Source organism: Calonectris borealis, chromosome 25 (assembly GCF_964195595.1).
Source record: "Calonectris borealis chromosome 25, bCalBor7.hap1.2, whole genome shotgun sequence".
NCBI lineage: Eukaryota > Metazoa > Chordata > Aves > Procellariiformes > Procellariidae > Calonectris > Calonectris borealis.
Window position 1 is genome coordinate 558588 of NC_134336.1, and position 19031 is coordinate 577618.

A 19031-nucleotide genomic window follows, 5' to 3' on the forward strand; every position below is an offset into this window, starting at 1 on the left:
CTCCCGGCGCCCGGCCGCTGCCCGCCGGCCCCGCCGGTTCCTGCCTTCTCGGCCGCTCGCGCCGCGCCGTGCAGGGCGCGCTCGGCCGTGAGCCCCCGGCCCCGGGCGGGGAGCGGCGCCGGGCTGTCCCGCGGCGGGGGAACCGCCCTGCGGCTGCCGGTGCGATGCCCCCGCACGGCGCGGGGCCCCTGCGGGCCCCGGGACGCCGCCGTTACTTCCGGGGGCCCGTGGCGGCGGCTCCCCCCGGCGCGGCCCCGGCGCGTCATTCCGCCTCCGGCGCCGTCCCGGCGAGCGGCAGCGCGGGGGCGCGCCCGGGGCCGGTCTCGCAGGGCTAGTGGAGCGCCCGGGTGCAGGCCAGGGGCCGCGCGGCCGGGCCGGGAGGGCTGCGGGCGGCGGAGGGCGCGGGGCGGCCGAGCGGGGCGGTGCCGGCGGCGGAGGGGGGCGGGGGGCGCCGCGGGCCGGGCGCGACGCGTCGGGACAGCCACGCCGGGCGGCCGGGCCGGGGGGATGGACCAGTCGGTCGCCATCCAGGAGAGCCTGGCGCAGGGCGCGACGTGCCGCATCGTATCCTTCGCTTCAGCCTCGACGTGCGCAGCCGGTGCGGGGGCGACCGGGTTCCCTCCCCTCCCCTCCCGCCCGCTTCTGGCGGCCCGCGGGGCTCCCGCCTCTCTCCACTGTTCCTTGACCCTGGGCTGAAGGCGGTGCAGGGCGTCCTGGCTGCGGGGGAGAGCGTGGAGAGCCGGCTCCTGGGCCTGGTGGAGAGCTGCGGGCAGCACGCGTAGGTGCCGGGGGCCGTGTCGGCGGGGTGGCTGCGTGGGGAGGGAGGGCAGGGTGGTCCTGGTAGTAGGAACATCTGCAGAAAAGCCGAGAGCTCTGCAGGTCTCTTACAGGCCTTGGAAACTCCTTCCTATCCCAAAGACTTTCTACCGGGGTGGAGGCCAGTGGGCCAGTGATTTGAAGGCGTTGTGCCTTGGCACTTCTCCTGCTGCACATTGCGGGTGGCTAGTGAGAAAAGCCCAGGCGCGAGAGGTTTTGGTCTGGTGCGTTTTGCCAGTAACATAAATACCTTCTTATTTAAGTGGCGGGGTAAGCAGGCGAGTGGGCACATGGTTGAGGAGTTGCTTTGGGGTTTGCATGAGGCTGCGCTAGCAGGCGCTGCTGGATGGGATGGGGTCTGTCCATACCTGCAGAGATGCCAGAATCGAGGAGGCGTTACCCCCGTGTCTGCTCCGTGCTTGCAGGATCTATGTATACACTCACCGGCGGATGGCCATAACAGCTGAGGATGTCTGGCTGGAGAAAGTTATCCCGATCACAGAAGGGTTTGCAGTGGAAGAAGGTACTAACTTCTTCGGCTTAGTGGCCACCTCCAAAGAAGGGGATGAAGGGGTTTGCAGTCCGTATTTTGTTGGTCTACTTGCTGAAATTTGGGATCTATTCAGCCTTCACATTTTTCTTCAATTTGTAATCCCTGGTGATGCTTGTGCGTCACGTGGCATAGCTGGAAGGGCCCTTCTAAATTGATTGCTCCGCAGTCCAGAGTGCCCTGTGTCCTACCAAGCACCAGCCATGGCCTCCCACCCCGGCAGGTTTGTTCTGCCCGTCTCCATTTGTACAAGGAGTATTTGGAGTTTGAGGAACTTACCGAGCTCGCTAGCCTCAAAGTATCAGCGCGGTCTGCAAACCTGTTACTTAGCTTTGTAACTGAACTTTGTTTTGCTTTTACAGTTGTACTTGACAGTGACCTTCATGTCATTGGTGAGTTCTGTTGTTGCTTTAATGCCTGTGTTACAGGCGTTCCTGGGCCCTGCGCCAGCTACACTCAGTGAGGCAGGAATGGGGGCTCTTGTGATCGGACTGTTGACTGGGGGGATCTCATCTTGCTGCTGTTGGGGAACTTGGCGTGCTGTTCGCCTTGGTTTAGTTCACGCTAATGAGTATTGTCACCCCAGTTCAACCAAAAGAACGATTTTTCTAAATGCTTTTAAACTGCTACTGGAAGAATAATTATTGCCACTGAATGAGCAGAATAAAAATTATTATAAGTGCTGATGTTTATATTTTTAAATGGCATTGTCATGTAAAATGTAGAAAAGGACCATGATAAGAAGGCATGGGGAGACTTGTTGCTGAAGTCAGCATGCATGCACGCACTAGCTGCTGTAGAGTGGAGAAACTGCTCGGTTTCTGAAGGCTTGTCAGCACTAACCACAAAAGCTCTTCTTCTCCCAATGTCTTTAGGCTCTGACGTGACTATCCAGATAAGTTCAGAAGATGATCGACTCATGGTGCGGTTGCCTTTTGGTTCCCACACGCGCATGTTCCTTCAGGAGGTCAGCAGGTGCAGCCCAGGTACGAGCTCTGCCGTGTGCTGGATGTGACCTGTGGGTTTGGTGGTTGGAGGCAGGCTCAGCTGGCGTGTGGCGTTTCTTCTCTGTGTGGAAGAGCAGCATCGGCCTCTGTGCTGCTGAAACTTGCACAGAACTGTAATGATTTGCACGTGTGACGATTCTCCATCATCAGACAGCTCAGCAGGGATGATGCTGGTGATTTCGGCTGAGTGAGATGCGAGTACTGTGACAAGCGACCTGCTGCTTGTGCGGTCCAAAGGCCAAATGGAAATTCGTTTTTAGCCCGTGCTGGGAAAGACCAGGCAGAGTTCTTAAGGTGGGAGCTCGGTTCGTGTCCTGTTCTCCCGTCGCTCTTCACCGCCTCTGAGGCGGGCGCAGTCTGGCGCATTTTTCACGGGCGGCCGCCGGCACTGCCTGCCTGGGGCACGGCCGCGCGCGTTCCGGCTCGCGTCCCCCCCCACGGTCGCGGTCCTCCTGGCCCCGTTTCGGTCGGAAGGGGCTCGCCGCCGTTCCCGCTGCGCGGCCGCACGGAGCTCTGAGCGGTCGGATCGACCCCCACGGGGGACGCGCTCGGAGCTGCCGCCGCGGCCGCTGCGGCCTCGCCGGGGGCGCCCGTGCGGCGCTCCGGCTCCCGGGGGCGGGGCGGGGGCCGGGGGCGGGCGCTGGGGCCGGGGCGGGCTGGGGCTGGGGCCGGGGCGGGCCGGGGCCGGGGCGGCCGGCGGCGCCGAGCTGCGGCGATGTCCGCAGGCGGGCGGCCCCGCCGAGGTGAGCGCGGGGACGGGACGGGGAGCGAGCGGGGGAGCCGCCGCGGGCGGGGGAGCCGCGCTGCCCGGCCTCTGTCCAGGGGCCGCCCAGCGCTGGCCCCGGGCGCTCGTGCAAGGCCGGCCGCCCTGCAAGGGGCGACACCCGCGGCCCTGCGGAGGGGAGGCTGGCGGGGCCGGGGGCTGACCGCCCGCACGGGGCTCCCGGCGCTTTGCAGCGCGGCCGGGCGGCAGCTGCGGGCGGCGAGAGCCGGCGCGGGGTGGGCGGTCTGGGGCTGTCCGCTGCCTCCGGCGTCCCCTTTGCGGGCGGGCGGGTCGCAGGCAGCGGGAGCAAAGCGAATCGCGCGGGCGCGACGGGGGCAGAGCTGCGTGCGGCGCCGGGGCTCTGCCAGCATCGCCCCATCCAGAGCCCAGCAGGCTCCGAGCATCCCGAGCGCTGCTTGCGAGGATCGCCGGGGTTTCGGCGGCTTTGCTAATCTGGTGCCGCTGCTCCTGCTCTGCTTGCCGCCTCTCGGCTGCCACTGGGCTCTGTCGGGTCGGTTGCGCTCTCGTGGCGGGATATCAACCTCTTCCTCTTGCGGGGTGGATGCTTGCTGCCCATGCCGCATCCCCGCGGCTCCCGGTGTCTGTTGCCGTTTCCCTCTTTGCAAAGTGCACGTGTGAGAAGATGCAGAGAGCTAGAGCAATTCCTGGAAGTCAGTGTGGGATTCAAAATCTGAATTACACCATTTCTAGTTTACCCACCTTCATTTAGACTGGGCTCCTCTGAATTCATGAAGGCGCAGTTTGGTATTGCTGGCATTCCTTTTTATTTCTGTGTTTATCAGTGGTGTATTAAAAAAAAAAAGAGAAGGGATGAACTTTGTAACTCAGGTAACAGCGCAGCATGGATTGAGCGAAGGTAGGGAGCTGTGAACGTTCTCTGAGACGGGGTGTTTTAACTTGTAGCTTAGAGCTGACTGGGAGGGACTGGGGCGTATCTACGTGCTTAGGAGGAAAAACATGCTGAATGAAACACAACCCTGGCTCTTTTGCTGGTGTGTTTTGTTGTATCTGGAGCACAGTAACACTCTGAATGGTAAGCTCCTTGGGAAGTAGTTCTATCAAATCATGCCTTTGAGCTTTGACAAGATTGCCTTTTCAAGGCTTTGTTGTGTTTTTCTTGAGTTAAAGGAGTCTAGGGTTCTCTCCCCACCCCCCACCCCCCCTTGTATTAGCAGAAGAAAATGCTCCCTGCCATTACTTGGGATCTTTTGGAACGTAAATTGATATAGATTGAGGTTTTGTTTGACATCTTCCAGGAATAGCTGTAACTCATTCTGTCCTTAAATGAATGTGCATGCGGAGTTAGCAACTTTCATACGCAAATCAAAGCACATTTAAATACTGTGTAAAATCTGCCGTTTGCTAGTAGAGTGATATTAGTTCATTACATCTGCTGTGAATTAAGGCTGGCTAATAAATGAGAGCATCTATAAAGGGATTTAAATGTGCTTTAAATGTGCTTTACCTTATATGGTTTATGTTCACAATTTCAGTTAAAACCCCTACCTAAAATCCTATCTGTGTGCATGCTTGTGCAGTCACAGTCACAACTGCAGTGTCGCTTCATTTGGAACAGCAAAAAGAACAAACGTACTTCCCTCCAGCCTGGAGCAGCGCGGTCCTGCATGGACTGTTGCTTATGCTTTCATTAAGGAAGGAACGGACTGGCTAAGACTGATATAACTGATGGCAAGGCTAATTTAATTCTGCCTTTCGAGGACTAAGCATGGATCCTACTTTATCCAGAAGATATGATGCATTTTCCTGCTGTAGAACAGTACTATAATGTACTGCACATTTTTAACAAGAACGTCTTTATTACTCCTTAAATCTCTTTTAAATGCAAATCCTGCCTGATTCAGGCCATACACGTTCTGTTGTTCTGTAATCTCTGCACATAGCTCTTTATTTCTGTGCCCAGTTCAATTATGGAACAAGGTCATTATCTTGCTAAAGTATTCCACCTCAGATTGCTAACATATAGATCCCTTCTGGCTAGAGCTGTATCTAGGCACAGATACATCTAGCTGTGTCTGTATCTAGATATAAATTTATCTGAAGGAAACAGCCTTTTTCCAGGGCTAATCTTTTCCTTAGGAGAATCCTACCTTGCTAATGAGGTTAGAATGCACAAGTGTGATATATTACTGTGATCTTTGGATTACGTAGCAGCCCTGTCAGCAGCACTGAGCAGGCACGCGAGCCTTGCCATGCTGGCACTAACGCCTTCTGCATGCTGGCAATTGGCATAATCCGATATGGGAAATAAAGCCTGAACTTCTGCTCCCTTCCTGTCACAAAGGTAGCAGTTGTCTGTTAAAGTGAAAGTTCAAGCTGGTTCTTGTCACTGTCAAGATACATTGCATGGCCTTTATCGGGAGAACTTGCAGAGGCTCAAGCAGCACTCCTTAAGTACTTAATGTCTCGGCTCTGTCCCAGCTCACCAAGACTACGCTTCGCAGTGCACCTCTGAACTGCATATGCTCCTGTTCAATTCTACGTGACTTTGGCTGCATGATCTGTGATGAGATTTGAGTCACGTGCTCTTCTGCAACCACCCTCTGATAAATCCTCTTACACAGTCTTTATTCTCAGGGGACTCTTGGGCAGAAGAGGTTTTCCAAGCTAGAGAATATGGCCACTTCTTGTTTTATTCTGAATGCTTAGGTAAAGTACTTCAAGTTCTGTTTCTGGTTTGCGCTCTCGTCCTGGAGAATGTGCTGTGACAGCAATAACATTTTAATTTTTCTGGATTATGCTCACTGAAGGAGAAGCTCAGCTGAATGACTAGAACCTTATAATCTTAAGAACAATTTCTATATCATCATTAGATTTGTGTGCTAAGTAGCATAATCTTGAGATTGCTGTTTGTGCATCTTAAACATGGAAACCCCCATGCGGAATCCTCTTTTTTAACTGTTATTTTGCCACTTGTAGGAGCACAATGTCGTAACTGAAACAAAATGCTGAAAGACGGGTCAAATTTTGCTAACGTGGTGTGGTGTGTTTAGTGTCACACCTGTATTTAGTTATATTTGCATCATAGCTGCCCAGTTATTTTTTTAGGAATAAAATTTGCATTGAGGCGTTTGTTTGTGCTGAGGTACGGTGGGTTCATATGGTGACTCTGTACTGCAGTGCCTCGAGGGGGGAGACACTTGTGCTTTGCTATGTATTTGTAGATAGGTAGAAACCCTTTAAATGGTAATGTGTTTTTTTTTTGTTTTTTCCCCCTTTTTCTTCCTTTCTTTGTACTTCCTGTCTTGCTTCAGAGAGGAAAAACCTGTTATTAACATACATTTTTTAGATTCCCAGGATAAAGCCCTGGATTTTGTGCTGCTAAGTCCTGGTTTGGCTTAGCTGTAAGGAGAGCCAACAACAACCTGCGCCAGCAATGGGCAGGCAGCATACAGCAGTTCCGCTGCTCTCCATGGCTGCATGGCATGGTAGCGTCAATTCTTCCTCTAGAGGGGAAGCTGCATCGTCACAGAACAGTTCTGTCAAAATAAGCTAAATCTATCAGATAACTGAAAGAGAGACTGCGGGGCACTTTGTTTCTCTACACAAATGCAAATTATATTCTGCTCACAGATTTTTGCCAGTGTTTGCATAAGTGTGTTGATAAATTAAAGAACACTTTGTGTTTTTTTTCTGGAAGTGGTTGGCTCTGAAGGCGTCAGACAGAATGGAAAAAAGCTTGCAGTTAGTCAGAACCGGAGCCACGACAGCACCGATAAAAGTGCTCCCAGGTATGGTATCTCTCTTGCTTCTTGTATAGGTTTGGTGAAGCAGTTGAAGGGAGAGTTGTGCACGTCAACTCTTTGTGGAAGGTCTAGTGAGCAGTAAAAGTGGTGGCAATGTTTCTTTGCCGGTTTAGCTATGCCTCCCCTCCACAGAGGATCTCTATATAGTGACAGTAAATATATACAGCGCCAAAGTTCTAGGTACTTCTGGGTGATTGTGTGGGGATGGAATGAACTGTGGTGGCCAAATTGTTGATGCTTTGATGTCTAGAGGAAGAAAAAGAAAGTGCAGAGAGCTTTCTCTCTGGAAACCAAGTGAGGAAGTTGATCTCCCTGGTGTCAGCGTGTGAGTTTGTGCACACACCAGTGCTCGAGCAATCTTGCGGCGGCATTATCTAGTTCCATCTGCCAGCGACCGTGTCGGTTGCAGTCTCCAGAGGTGGTGGGATCCAGAGCAGAAGTTGGCAACGTTTTGAGAAGAGAATCTGCAGATTCTAGTTAGGAGAGAAAAAAGTTCAGCATAAGCATGCTGTCAAAACTTTAGTGGGAGCTTCAGCACAGTCTCTCAGAGACAGTCCTGCTAGTCCCCTATTTGGGCATATTTTTGCTGTTTAGTGGGACAGGACCCACTAGTGTTGTTTATTTTGAATTCAGAGAGCTTTGGCTTAGGGCCACTGTGTCTCATAGATACACTCTTCAAATGTTACAGTTTAATTTTCCAGTTCCCAGGACTTTGTGGACCCTGCTGCATATCCTTCAAAGTCTGTCTGTATGCTGTCCTTGGCACTGGTGTGCAGGTTGTTGACCTTAAATTTGTACCATCCACTTGCTTGTGGGAACTCCCAAGCTGTGGCACTATTACTGTTGCAAAAGGAGTTTGCAGAGCCAGGAGATACTAAATAAAACCACCTCTACCACCACCCACCCTGTGCTGCCTCCTTTCTAGGCAGAGCTGGGAGTTTTCCACCAGAAGGCTTTTTAAAGAAACACAGTTTTTCATTCTTCTGCTGAGATCAGAAGGGCTGAGCAGAGGCAGCGGGAGATGAGATTTGCATCACCTTGTTCCTGTAAGCAGGAAAGGCGTACAGGTTTTGTATCAACATCGAGGTGTGAGTAAGGCCTGCTCTGAATCAACAGGCTGCACCAGCTTAGTGAAAACCGTTTGTTATTTCAGTTAAGCTGGTTTTATCTAGAGATCTGAACCGTTCTAAGAAATGCTCATTTCAGTCTTGTTTACTTATCCCAATCATTAATTATCTATCTCTAGTGAAACAGACAGATAACTGCGAATCATCTCCTCGGTGGCAGAAATAAGCTGTGTAGGGTGTGTGTATATCCTGAGTTTCATCATGCAGTTTTGCTTTCATTTGCAGGCAAAACAAACTCAAACCTGAAGTGACAACTGAAATGGTACGGTCCTCCAGCGTAATGGTTTCAAACATGGCTTCAATCTTATCAGAACCAAAGTTTGGACTAAGAGATACTATTGTTAAATCTCAGCTTGTACAAATGGAGGATTCCTACACATACATCCAGAGCTTCAGGTAATGATCATTCCTGAGAAGAACTTATTTTTGCGGGGAGTAAGTTAGTTAGCATAAGCTGTCAAAATAACTCATGTTCACTATTTCATCTAGTATCCCTGCAAATAGGAAATTTTGTAGGAAAGTATGATCCATACTTTCCAGAACAGCTTTCTTTCCTCGTTTAGGCATTAGCAGAGAAGAATTTCATTCATGTCTCTGTCAAGGCTTGCCTCATGGTTCTTGTTGAGAAAATGGCCTTTTTGAAATTTTCCTGTGCTTATTTCAGAATGTCTCTGGAAATGCATCAATTCTGTGCACCTCTGGCCTTCTCTCTCACTGCTTCTGTTCACTATTTATGCATGTAGTTGTTCCAATAAGCTCATAAGAGTTTGGGTGAAATATATAATTAGGACCAAAACTTTACTGTGGTTGAAATCCTTTTACACATGCCATTCTATGAATTTATCATTTCAAACTGCTACAGCTCTAGTCTTTTTTTTTTTTTTTTTTATACTATATGTAAAAATGTGTATCCTTCTGTAAAACATGTCTGTAAAGATGCTACTGTAATTAAATCATTTTAGGGATTTAAACTTTGTCATGTTTTCCTAATTCCCCCTGGAAACATGTTACTCCTAAATAGTTACATGTAGTATTAAGTACATGGGTTAATAATAGTGGTATTTCCATCAGCTCTACAATTTGCAGCTCTGGGATTTAGTTAATTTCTTTGCAGATTTTTTGTTGGGACATACAATGTAAACGGTCAGTCACCCAGAGAAAGCCTCCAGCCTTGGCTGAGATGTGATGCTGACCCTCCAGACATTTACTGCGTGGGGTGAGTGTCTCTTTCTGGCTCATCCTCCCAAACCTTGACTGTGGGTTGCTTGCGTGTGAATCTGTAGCATGGAGGTGTTCAGCCAAGACGCCACAGGAATGTTTGCATTGCCTTACTCCATTGCACAGCTTTCGAGTGTGTGTTTGCATAGCTTGAAAGGGCTGTTATTCTGGTAGTGTTTGGACTCTCTGGCACTGCAGTATTACAAAATCTTTAATGCCATTCAATTTAATACTAATAGTAATTTAGCTTTACATTTAACATACCTCTAAAGTCAGCATAACTGAATTTGAGTTTTCTGTTATAAATTTAGTGAGTATAAATTGATTTAGTTCTTTCCCAGAGGAAAGGGCTGGAAAGTTATAAACAAGTGCATGCATCCATGGGTTCCTTCCTCTAACACAGTTTCCAGGAGCTTGATCTGAGTAAAGAAGCCTTCTTTTTCAATGACACACCGAAGGAAGAAGAATGGTTTAAAGCTGTAACTGATAGTCTTCACCCAGATGCCAAATATGCAAAGGTAAATGTGGTTTTTGGGGAGGTTTGAGTGTGGAATCATTTTCCACTTGGGCCTCTTTTCCCTTTGCTTTTTCTTGTTCTCAATTGCTGTGTCTTCCAGAGGCTCATTGTTTGCTGGCTTTTGCTCAGTCAGAAGTGCTCTGAAAGTGAAGTAGGTAGTGTTGCTGTGCAGGGTGCTGAGGGCCCGGGCAGGACAGGAGACCAGAGGTAGGCATCCACGCAAAAAGGAAGCTCCTTCTGTCTTGGGGGAAGAGAATAGGAAGTGTCTTAGTTCCTTCCATGTCTGTCTCCACAATGCATGGTGGAATGAGTTGTGAAGGTATCTTGGTAGGAATACGACGTTTGTTTTGGCTCCTGCTCCTTACGTCTGCTTTGTTTCTTGTCACTGTTGTTGAAGGGAAGCTCTTTCCATGGGTGCCTGTGCTGTAGGTTTTGCTTTGGGCTTCATCTTTGTTTACTGGGGTATTGGTCCCTGGCTCCTTCCTGTGCTGTGCTGCTGGAGTGCCTGTGTACTGTGAACCCAGTTGGTCCATTGGATGAGCCTGGAACTCTCTTTCTCTTCATCTGTATTTTGGTGACCCGTGTTCTGGACTGGGGAATGATGTGCCTTCTCTCATCAAACCTCTCCCATTCTAGTATTTAATGGAACAGGATCTGTTTTTCAGGTGAAGCTTGTGCGGCTCGTGGGAATCATGCTTCTGTTGTATGTGAAAGCAGACCTTGCTTTGAACATCTCCGAGGTGGAAATTGAGACTGTGGGAACTGGAATCATGGGGAGGATGGTAAGAATGGCAACTGTGCATGAGAAGGGGTGAGATTTAGAAGAGCCCTGGAGAGCCCCTCTCCTTTGTAGTGGTTATTCCTCCAGCTAGGGGATGCAGCTGCCTTTAGAAGCACATAGTCCCTGTCCCTGTGCCAGCTCAGGGCGTTGCTAGAGGGAATTGCCATGTGCTCACAAAGGCTCAAAGACCTTGAAGGAGAATCTTCTCTGAAGGCTTTTTTTTTTCTGATTGCATGGGCTGGGCTGTGTGGGGCCTTGCTCTCATGTGATTTTGATGCTGGCTGTGATTTTGCCCAAAGCAAATAACACAAGGAAACATGAGTAGAAGAAACATGTCTATCCAGATTAGTTTTCCTGAGGAGGACTTCCTGGCCTCTTGCCATTCCACACCATTGGAATGAAGTCTGTGCCCTTTGAATGTAGTTTCTGTGAACATTGCAGCTATAACTTGTCAAAGGTATTTAGGACCAGCTAAGCCATGTGCTTCCTGCTCAATTTACAATTTTTTTTAATGGTTTGGTTAAAAGATCCAGTTTGTTGCTGAATAGGTTTTGGGACTTGCTGAAGTGACTGACAATCTCTCTTACTGATGTTAATTTCCTTTTGTATTAGCTAATTCCTGAATTACAAACTGAGTTCTATGTGCTTGCTTGCTGTGTTTTGTTGCTGTGTGCAATCCTCACATGAGTTACTGACTTGAATTCATGAAGTAGTTATCATTAATTGGCATTTTCAGCTTTTTCCTTCCTCTGGAATTAAATGGTCTGTCTCAATGTCTTCTGGCTTGTCCACTGCTAGTAACTTATTTGTGGATTCATCTGTTGTGTAGAAGCTTCTGACCAACATCTTTGTCTTTGTCTTTCAGGGTAACAAAGGTGGTGTTGCCATAAGGTTTAAATTCCATAACACTAGCGTCTGCGTTGTGAATTCTCACCTCGCAGCTCACACGGAGGAATATGAGCGGAGGAACCAGGACTTCAAAGACATCTGCTCTCGGATGCAATTCTGCCAATCGGATCCAAATTTGCCACCTCTCACTATTGGCAAACACGAGTATGCTTCCTCTCTGACTGTGTGAATCACTGCATGTGGCAAGGAAGAACCTTATGAATGAAACGGGGTGTGAGGTTCTCTCAGCAGGGATGTGAGAAGGGGTGCCCAGTGATCTAATCGTCAGCCTGGAAGGGTCAGAAGTGCTTTACCGTAACCCTGGTCTTGAGAGTGGTCTCCTATACAGTTCTGACAAGCCTTCTTATGCTCTTCCAGGCCTTGTTTTATTTTCAAGCATGAAGTGGGAATGGGGCAATAATATGCATCGATTTCCCCAGTGGGTTGTGGGATTTAGTCGATGTGGAATATTAGAAGCACCAGTTATTAAGAGGTAGTGACAAACACGCAGGACAGGAATTAAAAACAGCAAAGGCGGAAAATGTAGCTTCTCTTTCAAGTTTTCACTCTTTCTTGTTCTCTCTGATGGAGAAGCAGACACAGCATCCACCTGATGATGTTGAGATTAGGAGAGCTCATGCTTGTGTTGGATGGTTTAAGGCACTGCTGCGGAGCTGTGCTTCCAACTCATGGCCAGCTTGCGTTTTGGACATCTTTAGGCCTCTGTGCAGACTTCTGGTGTACATTCTCTTTCAGTGTGATCTTATGGTTGGGTGACCTCAACTATCGGCTGGAGGAACTGGATGTGGCAAAAGTGAAGCAGCTTGTAGATGAGAGAGCATTTCTAGAGCTTTGCCAATATGACCAGGTACTGATGTCTCACCCACCTGCAGGTGGTGCTGAGGGTGCTAGTTAGAAACTGCACGCATACTCCTTAGCCTTCTCGGTGCTGAACATCTCCCTTTTAGCTCATACGGGAATTGTGCTTGAGCTTACTTAAAATTAATTTTTTTGTCTTTTTTTCTTTCATAGCTAAAGAGGCAAATGAATGCAAGTGCAGTCTTTGAAGGCTTTACGGAGGGAGAGATTTCTTTCCAGCCCACATACAAATATGATGCTGGCTGTGATGACTGGGACACAAGGTATGGTGATTGCCTCATATGTGATGCTACCAATGGCTAATGTTGTCATTGAAGAAAGTAAAAACAAAGCTAAAAAGAATTGCAGATCTAATGGTTATAAATAGGAACAGTTCTGAGATTATTGCTGTTCCTCTCCCTTGGCTTCAAAATCCATCTCCAGTTTACATCTGTTTATGTTGCTTTTCTTCCACTCCTATTTGTCAGATATTCCTAATCTTTTTCCCAGGAATAATCCATTGGGTTTCCTTTTAGTTAGAGGTGTACAAAATTAAGGAATCATTTTAGTTAGTTTTGTTCTTTTTGTTTGGTTTGGTTTTTTTTCTAAGCAAAATTTTTAGGATCTTTTATTTGCTGATATCTGTTATACTTACTCAGGTCAGACCAGCTAGGGTTCAAAATGGTGCATTTGTGCTGTCTGTAGCTGAGTGCATTCTCCAAAAGACTGCGAGACCCATCATTCCTGTAACGCACTACACGGAATGGCTGACGTGTTCTTAGTAAACTGGGAACATTAGCTTCAAGGACAGGAATGAAATCTGTGCAGCAGTCAATGGGGGGAAAAAAAAAGGTGAACTTTAAATGTAGAGCCTGAATTCTTATTTTTCATGGTTCTTATGGTCAAAAGTATCTCTGAGTATTGCTTTGTATGTTAATTGTATCAAAAGAACAAAACAAATAATTGCATCTTTGAAGAAGTAGAAAGTAAAGGATGATACAGAGATACCTAATAGTAGACAATCAAACTTTTTATAACTACTCAAAGAAACTGTGGAAAATACAACTTTGATAGAGCACTAGCTCCAGGCCATGTCAGGAAAACAGAGTCTCTGGGAGAGCAGTATTCTGCATTGCATTGTTACTCCACCTGAACTGTGCCTGGAAACTGTAATTTTCACCTCTGTTTTAGTGAGAAGTGTCGTGTTCCAGCGTGGTGTGATCGGATACTCTGGAAAGGGCAGAACATTGCTCAGCTGAGCTATCGCAGCCATATGGCTTTGAAGATCAGTGATCATAAGCCAGTTAGCTCTGTGTTTGATATTGGGGTAAGTACGTCAGTGCTGAAGGAAATAACTCTGCTGACCTCGTCCTCTGTGTGTGGAGAGGGGGAAGGAGGAGGGAGGTTCTCCTGCTGATTTCCCTCTCCTCCTGCTTTTATGGCATCCACAGAGAACAATGGCTTAAAAGGTGGGCTAGATAAGATACTGGGATAGGATTGTTGTTCATAGTAAGCTTGGGTTGTGTTAAATGATACTTCAGTTACGCAGAATAATGCATGAATATCTGTAGGTGTTTTTTCAGAAGCGTTCTTTTGCCTTTTTTCTTATTTTCCTAATAATTTTAACAGAAACTTGCAGTGCAGGAATGCTGCTACGTCATTGACAACACAGTGTTGTGTTGTCAAACTTTTAAAAAAAAGAAAAAAAAGTTGATCTAGTAGTGACTGAGTGACTCTCTTGCTAGTTATGGCAAGGTCCTTTACTGTTGGATCTTGAGGACATCTTGGAGCATTAGTGGCTCCAAGTGGCTCTGTTCATTACATGTGTTGTATACGCTAGCGTGCTGCTAAAATCAAATCACTTGGTATGTTTCCAGCTGTGTTACAGCTGTCCTGCAGAGGCACAGTAAATGCCAGTTGGTGCAATGTGTGTCCTTTTCAGGTGAAGGTTGTGAATGAGGAGCTCTATCGAAAAGCCTTTGAGGAAATAGTGCGCTCCCTGGATAAGCTGGAAAATGCCAACATTCCCTCGGTGACCCTCTCCCAGAGAGAGGTAGGGTATGTTCATGTGCTGTGACTCGCTGGAGAAACTGAGCAACCCTAGACCCCAGAAGTGTATTCCAGCGGTAGAAGATGGATTCTAGACCCCGGGGTCTGGTTCCAAAGAAGTAGAATATTTTGACTTCCAACTGTTCTCTGTTTACAAGCCCTAGAAATATTTGTTTCTGTTTAGATGCAGGTAAATTCCATTCACAGTACCAGGCTGAAATGTAGGGTGTGTTACTCCCTGAGGTGGGGGGAGAGAGAGTAAAAGGGTAGTTTGTGGCCCTTGCTCTGACTTGTTCTTTGAAACATAAAATGTAAAATCTCAAGGATTTGGAGGTCACAAAACTGGCATTTGCTTTGTGTGTTGGGGACTAAAAAAGATAAGCAAATGAGACATTTGAGGCTACAGCTATCTTGTTCTCAAGTTTCATTGGGGTTATTTGAGGGGAGCATTTGTTTTAAAGGGCCCACCAATGCAAATGACTTTAGCATACAGAGTAAGCAAATGTAATCCTTTGTAATCCTGGAAGAGATGGGATGCGGGAGCAAGAGGGTTAATCTGGATATCTTGCTGCTTAATGATTAAACTACAGGACAGGAATTGCTGCTGGTGCTTGGCAAGGTGGAATTGGCTGATGATGTTGACTGACATTTGTTTCTAGTTCCATTTTGAGGATGTTAAATACATGCAGCTGCAGGTAGAGAAGTTTACAATCCGCAATGGACCAGTGCCCTGCCAGTTCGAATTTATCAGCAAACCAGATGAGGAAACCTACTGCAAGGAGTGGCTGATTGCTAATCCCAGTAAGGGCTTTCTGCTATCAGGTGAGCTCCTCGTTCTTCATCTGATGTTAATGAGCTAATATTGTCACCTTCTGGCTTAGTTCTCTCTGCTATTTTGAGAATGCTATGCCTATTTGCAGGCTTATCGGTTTAATACCTTTTTTAACTGAGTATGGGGTTTTTATCATCTTCCGGCAGATGCTGAGATCACAATTGAGTTGGAGGTGTTTGTTAATAAATCAACAGCTACACACTTAAACTCTGGAGAAGAAAAACTTGAAGATATCTTGGTCTTGCATCTTAACAGGGGGAAGGATTATTTTCTATCTGTAACGGGAAACTACTTGCCAAGTTGCTTTGGGTCTCCCATTCACACGCTGTGTTACATGAGGGAACCGATCCAGGACATGTCAGCAGAATCCATTCGGAAACTTGTGAGTTAAAGAAAAGATTCCCTTCTGAACCCACAAGCACCATTAAAACTAGGTGTTAAGTCCTGTTTATTGCTAAAGAGCCTTCTTCCACTTCCCTGGTCCATAGTCTGAGAATGCTGATACAGCTTGTGCTCTGCAGTGCCATAGAATCATACAGGTTGGAAAAGACCTCTAAGATCATCGAGTCCAACCATCAACCCAACACACCATGCCCACTACACCATGTCCCTAAGCACCTCATCTACACGTCTTTTAAATACTTCCAGGGATGGTGACTCAACCACTTCCCTGGGCAGCCTGTTCCAAGGCCTGACCACTCTTTCGGTAAAGAAATTTTTCATAATGTCCAATCTAAACCTCCCTTGGCGCAACTTGAGGCCATTTCCTCTCGTCCTATTGCTTGTTCCTTGGGAGAAGAGACCGACCCCCACCTCGCTACAGCCTCCTTTCAGGTAGTTGTAGAGCGTGATGAGGTCTCCCCTCAGCCTCCTCTTCTCCAGGCTAAACAGTCCCAGTTCCCTCAGCCGCCCCTCATCCAGACTTGTGCTCCAGACGCTTCACCAGCTTCGTTGCCCTTCTCTGGACACGCTCCAGCACCTCAATGTCCTTCTTGTACTGAGGGGCCCAAAACTGAACACAGGATTCGAGGTGCGGCCTCACCAGTGCCGAGTACAGGGGCACGATCACCTCCCTGCTCCTGCTGGCCACACTATTTCTGATACAGGCCAGGATGTTGTTGGCCTTCTTGGCCACCTGGGCACACTGCCGGCTCATGTTCAGTCGGCTGTCGACCAGCACCCCCAGGTCCTTTTCCTCTGGGCAGCTTTCCAGCCACTCTTCCCCAAGCCTGTAGCGTTCCATGGGGTTGTGGTGGCTGAAGGGCAGGACCCGGCACTTCTTGTTGAATCTCATATAGTTGGCCTCAGCCCATTGTACTAGTCTTGTATGAAGACTGGTGAGTGAAGCTGCACAGTTTCTTAACAAATCTTAAGTCTCAGGTATAAGCTCTGTGAAGCATTTCTGCAGAGTTGAGTAAGATCTTGGCTAGCTACCTTTTTTTTTTTTTTCTTCTCTCCTTCCCCTCTCCCCACACCTCCCTTTCTCAGACCCTGATGCCACTAGAAATGAGTGACAATGCTGTTGAAGCTGAAAAGCCTATGGAAATTCCAAAAGAGCTGTGGATGATGGTGAATCACCTGTTCCGCAATGCTTCCCAGCAGGTTGGCAGTGCTTGGACTGGAAACACAAAATAATTTGTTTGTGTGAGGTTTAGTTTTGAAAATGATACTGGTAATAATAATCATTGCTAACTGTGGATGTTTGGCCAATGGTAAAGAGAGCTAAAAGACATCTGTGGTAAGTGATCCTGGTGCACCGGGTTGCACTGTTTCGTGATGGTGACCTTTTCTGTGACAGCATGCATCAGCAGCTGTCCTTCTGCATTGCTCTCTACTGTAGTGTCACAACCTTACTAGGACTGCTCATGGTGGGATTTGTGCTGGTAACTACCAATTTGGAGAGATTTGTCCAGCCAGATTATAATGACATTGCTCTATTTACCCAAATAACTTTTATTTTCCTTGAGACTAATGGTCTTCTTTGCAGGAGGACCTGTTTCAGCAGCCAGGCCTCAGATCAGAATTCGAGCAAATCCGAGACTGTTTGGACAAAGGAATGCATGATACCCTCCGTATCCTTTTAGACTGATGTCCGGTAAGGCTCACTTAATGATCAAAGCTGAAAAAGATTTTATCAGTCTTCTATGTTCCACCACGGTTTTTAAATTACCGTCTCTTATCTCGGGATAAGCGAGATCTGCAGTTCCTCGCTACTCCTTGTAATCAGTACAAATGCCTCTGCTAAGTCCTTGCGATGTTGATGAATGATTGTTGATGAATTACGTAAATGTCCGACTGCCAACGGAAACAGCTTGCTATGTGGAGTCAAGTGATTTAACTGGAAGCTGTGAACAATAGGAGGAGTTTCGGAGACTAAGTAAAGATTAATGTTTCAGCAGAAATACGACCAAAATAGATCACACTGCGCTTGCCTCTTCCTTAACCGTCTTTGGATCAGTTGGCAGCAACCACTCGGTAGCAGAAGCCCTGCTGCTCTTCCTGGAGAGCCTGCCAGAGCCTGTCATCTGCTACAGGTTGTACAGCAGCTGTTTGGAGTGTGCCAGCAACTACCCGCTGAGCAGCCAGGTATCGCTGGCTTCGCTGTGAGACTGTTTTCTGTCTTTTTTGGAGGGAGGGGAGGCAAACTGTTTTATGCCAGACCAGTAACAGGTTTTTGCTCTCAGAAACTTAATCATTGGATAATAGAAAGGATCTAGAACTGGTGCTTCTTGGTTATGAAGAGCTGTTAGTATTCGCAGACAGGGTGGTGTTGGTAGTAGATAAAGCTACTAAGCCATTGCCATATCTTCAATATAAATGTTGGTTTTTTTACCCCTCCTCAGATCATCTCTAACCTGCCAGGGTGCCATAAAAATGTATTTGAATATCTAATGGCGTTTCTGCGAGAACTACTGAAAAATTCAGGGAAAAACCATTTGGATGTGAATATTCTTGGTAAGGCGAGCAAAATAACCATTCTGTTCAGCGAGGCTTTGCAGTTTGTATAACAAAACACATTTCTCCAAAGTGAGTGCAGTCATGGCCTCTACTGTTTTGAAGCATTTACTAATGAGCAAACAGTCCATAGAGAAGCAGTCATTGCAGTAGCCTGAAAAAAGTTGTAAAGTGACTCAGAGGTGCATGGGTCATCAGCTTTATCTTACCCCATTCTGAAGCCAGGCACTCCCTCACTTTGACTGATTGGGGTTGGTGGAATTACGCTTGATATCCTGCTGTTGACTTAACTGGCTCTTACTGTATGTCTGTGTGACTTTTTTTTTTTTTCTCCCAAAATGCAGCTAGTATATTTGGTGGCTTGTTACTTCGACCTCCTCCTGGACATCCTACACCTGATATAACTGAAAAGAGGAAAGCTCAGCAATTTATCCATCAGTTCCTCTTGAGAGAAGACAATTTACCGTGAATTTCAGATGCAGCTAATCTGATTTTTAGATATCAAGTTACTGTAAAAATATTTTTTGTACAGTGTACTGGCTTTTTTTTTTTTTAATATCACAGTATTTTATACAATCTGTTGCTTTTGAAGGTGCAGATCAGGCAGTTTGAATCAGGTGTCACTGTTTTAAGCTGTAAAGTATATCAAAGTTCTAAATAAGGTTTATGTAGACAAGCAAAAATATGAAAGCTGATATTTACACTGTATTTTATTTAACTTGTATTAAAACTCAGCATTTTTAAGTCCTTGTTATTTAAATAAAAAGATCTCGGTGCATTTTTCCAGCCTCTCTCCCCATTTTTGATGTTGGCTGGTTTAGGCTCTTGTTTGTTGACAGTGATTTAAGTCCCGTTGTAAGAGACCTGGAGCAGCCCCCAGCCGTG

The 19031-nt window shown here is 47.3% G+C and overlaps 1 protein-coding gene across 4 annotated transcripts; it reads left to right on the plus strand.

The window, feature by feature from the left end:
- Positions 1 to 507: 507 nt before the first annotated feature.
- INPP5B (inositol polyphosphate-5-phosphatase B) lies at positions 508 to 18945 on the plus strand. Of its 4 annotated transcripts, none has more exons than XM_075173862.1 (22): positions 508 to 564; positions 699 to 778; positions 1242 to 1339; positions 1729 to 1758; positions 2242 to 2352; positions 6816 to 6906; positions 8274 to 8444; positions 9163 to 9264; positions 9670 to 9784; positions 10449 to 10565; positions 11430 to 11617; positions 12209 to 12320; positions 12485 to 12594; positions 13502 to 13637; positions 14253 to 14363; positions 15019 to 15181; positions 15338 to 15573; positions 16680 to 16793; positions 17179 to 17263; positions 17650 to 17777; positions 18035 to 18146; positions 18491 to 18945. In XM_075173862.1, exons 1-22 carry the CDS (start codon positions 508 to 510, stop codon positions 18613 to 18615), a joined length of 2592 nt encoding a protein of 863 aa, XP_075029963.1. In that variant the 3' UTR covers positions 18616 to 18945. The 4 variants fall into 4 exon arrangements, with proteins under 4 accessions (XP_075029963.1, XP_075029964.1, XP_075029965.1 ...); XM_075173863.1 differs by having other exon boundaries at positions 15049 to 15181; XM_075173864.1 differs by lacking the exon at positions 1242 to 1339 and having other exon boundaries at positions 509 to 564.
- Positions 18946 to 19031: the final 86 nt, after the last annotated feature.

What these genes read in the sequence shown, in the direction of transcription:
- INPP5B (XM_075173862.1), top strand. Translation starts at nt 508, where the DNA reads ATGGACCAGTCGGTCGCCATCCAGGAGAGCCTGGCGCAGGGCGCGACG. An exon ending in AGGGCGCGACGTGCCGCATC is followed by an intron (nt 565 to 698) that starts GTATCCTTCGCT and finishes CCTGGGCTGAAG; the next exon opens with GCGGTGCAGGGCGTCCTGGC. An exon ending in ACCGATAAAAGTGCTCCCAG is followed by an intron (nt 6,907 to 8,273) that starts GTATGGTATCTC and finishes TTTCATTTGCAG; the next exon opens with GCAAAACAAACTCAAACCTG.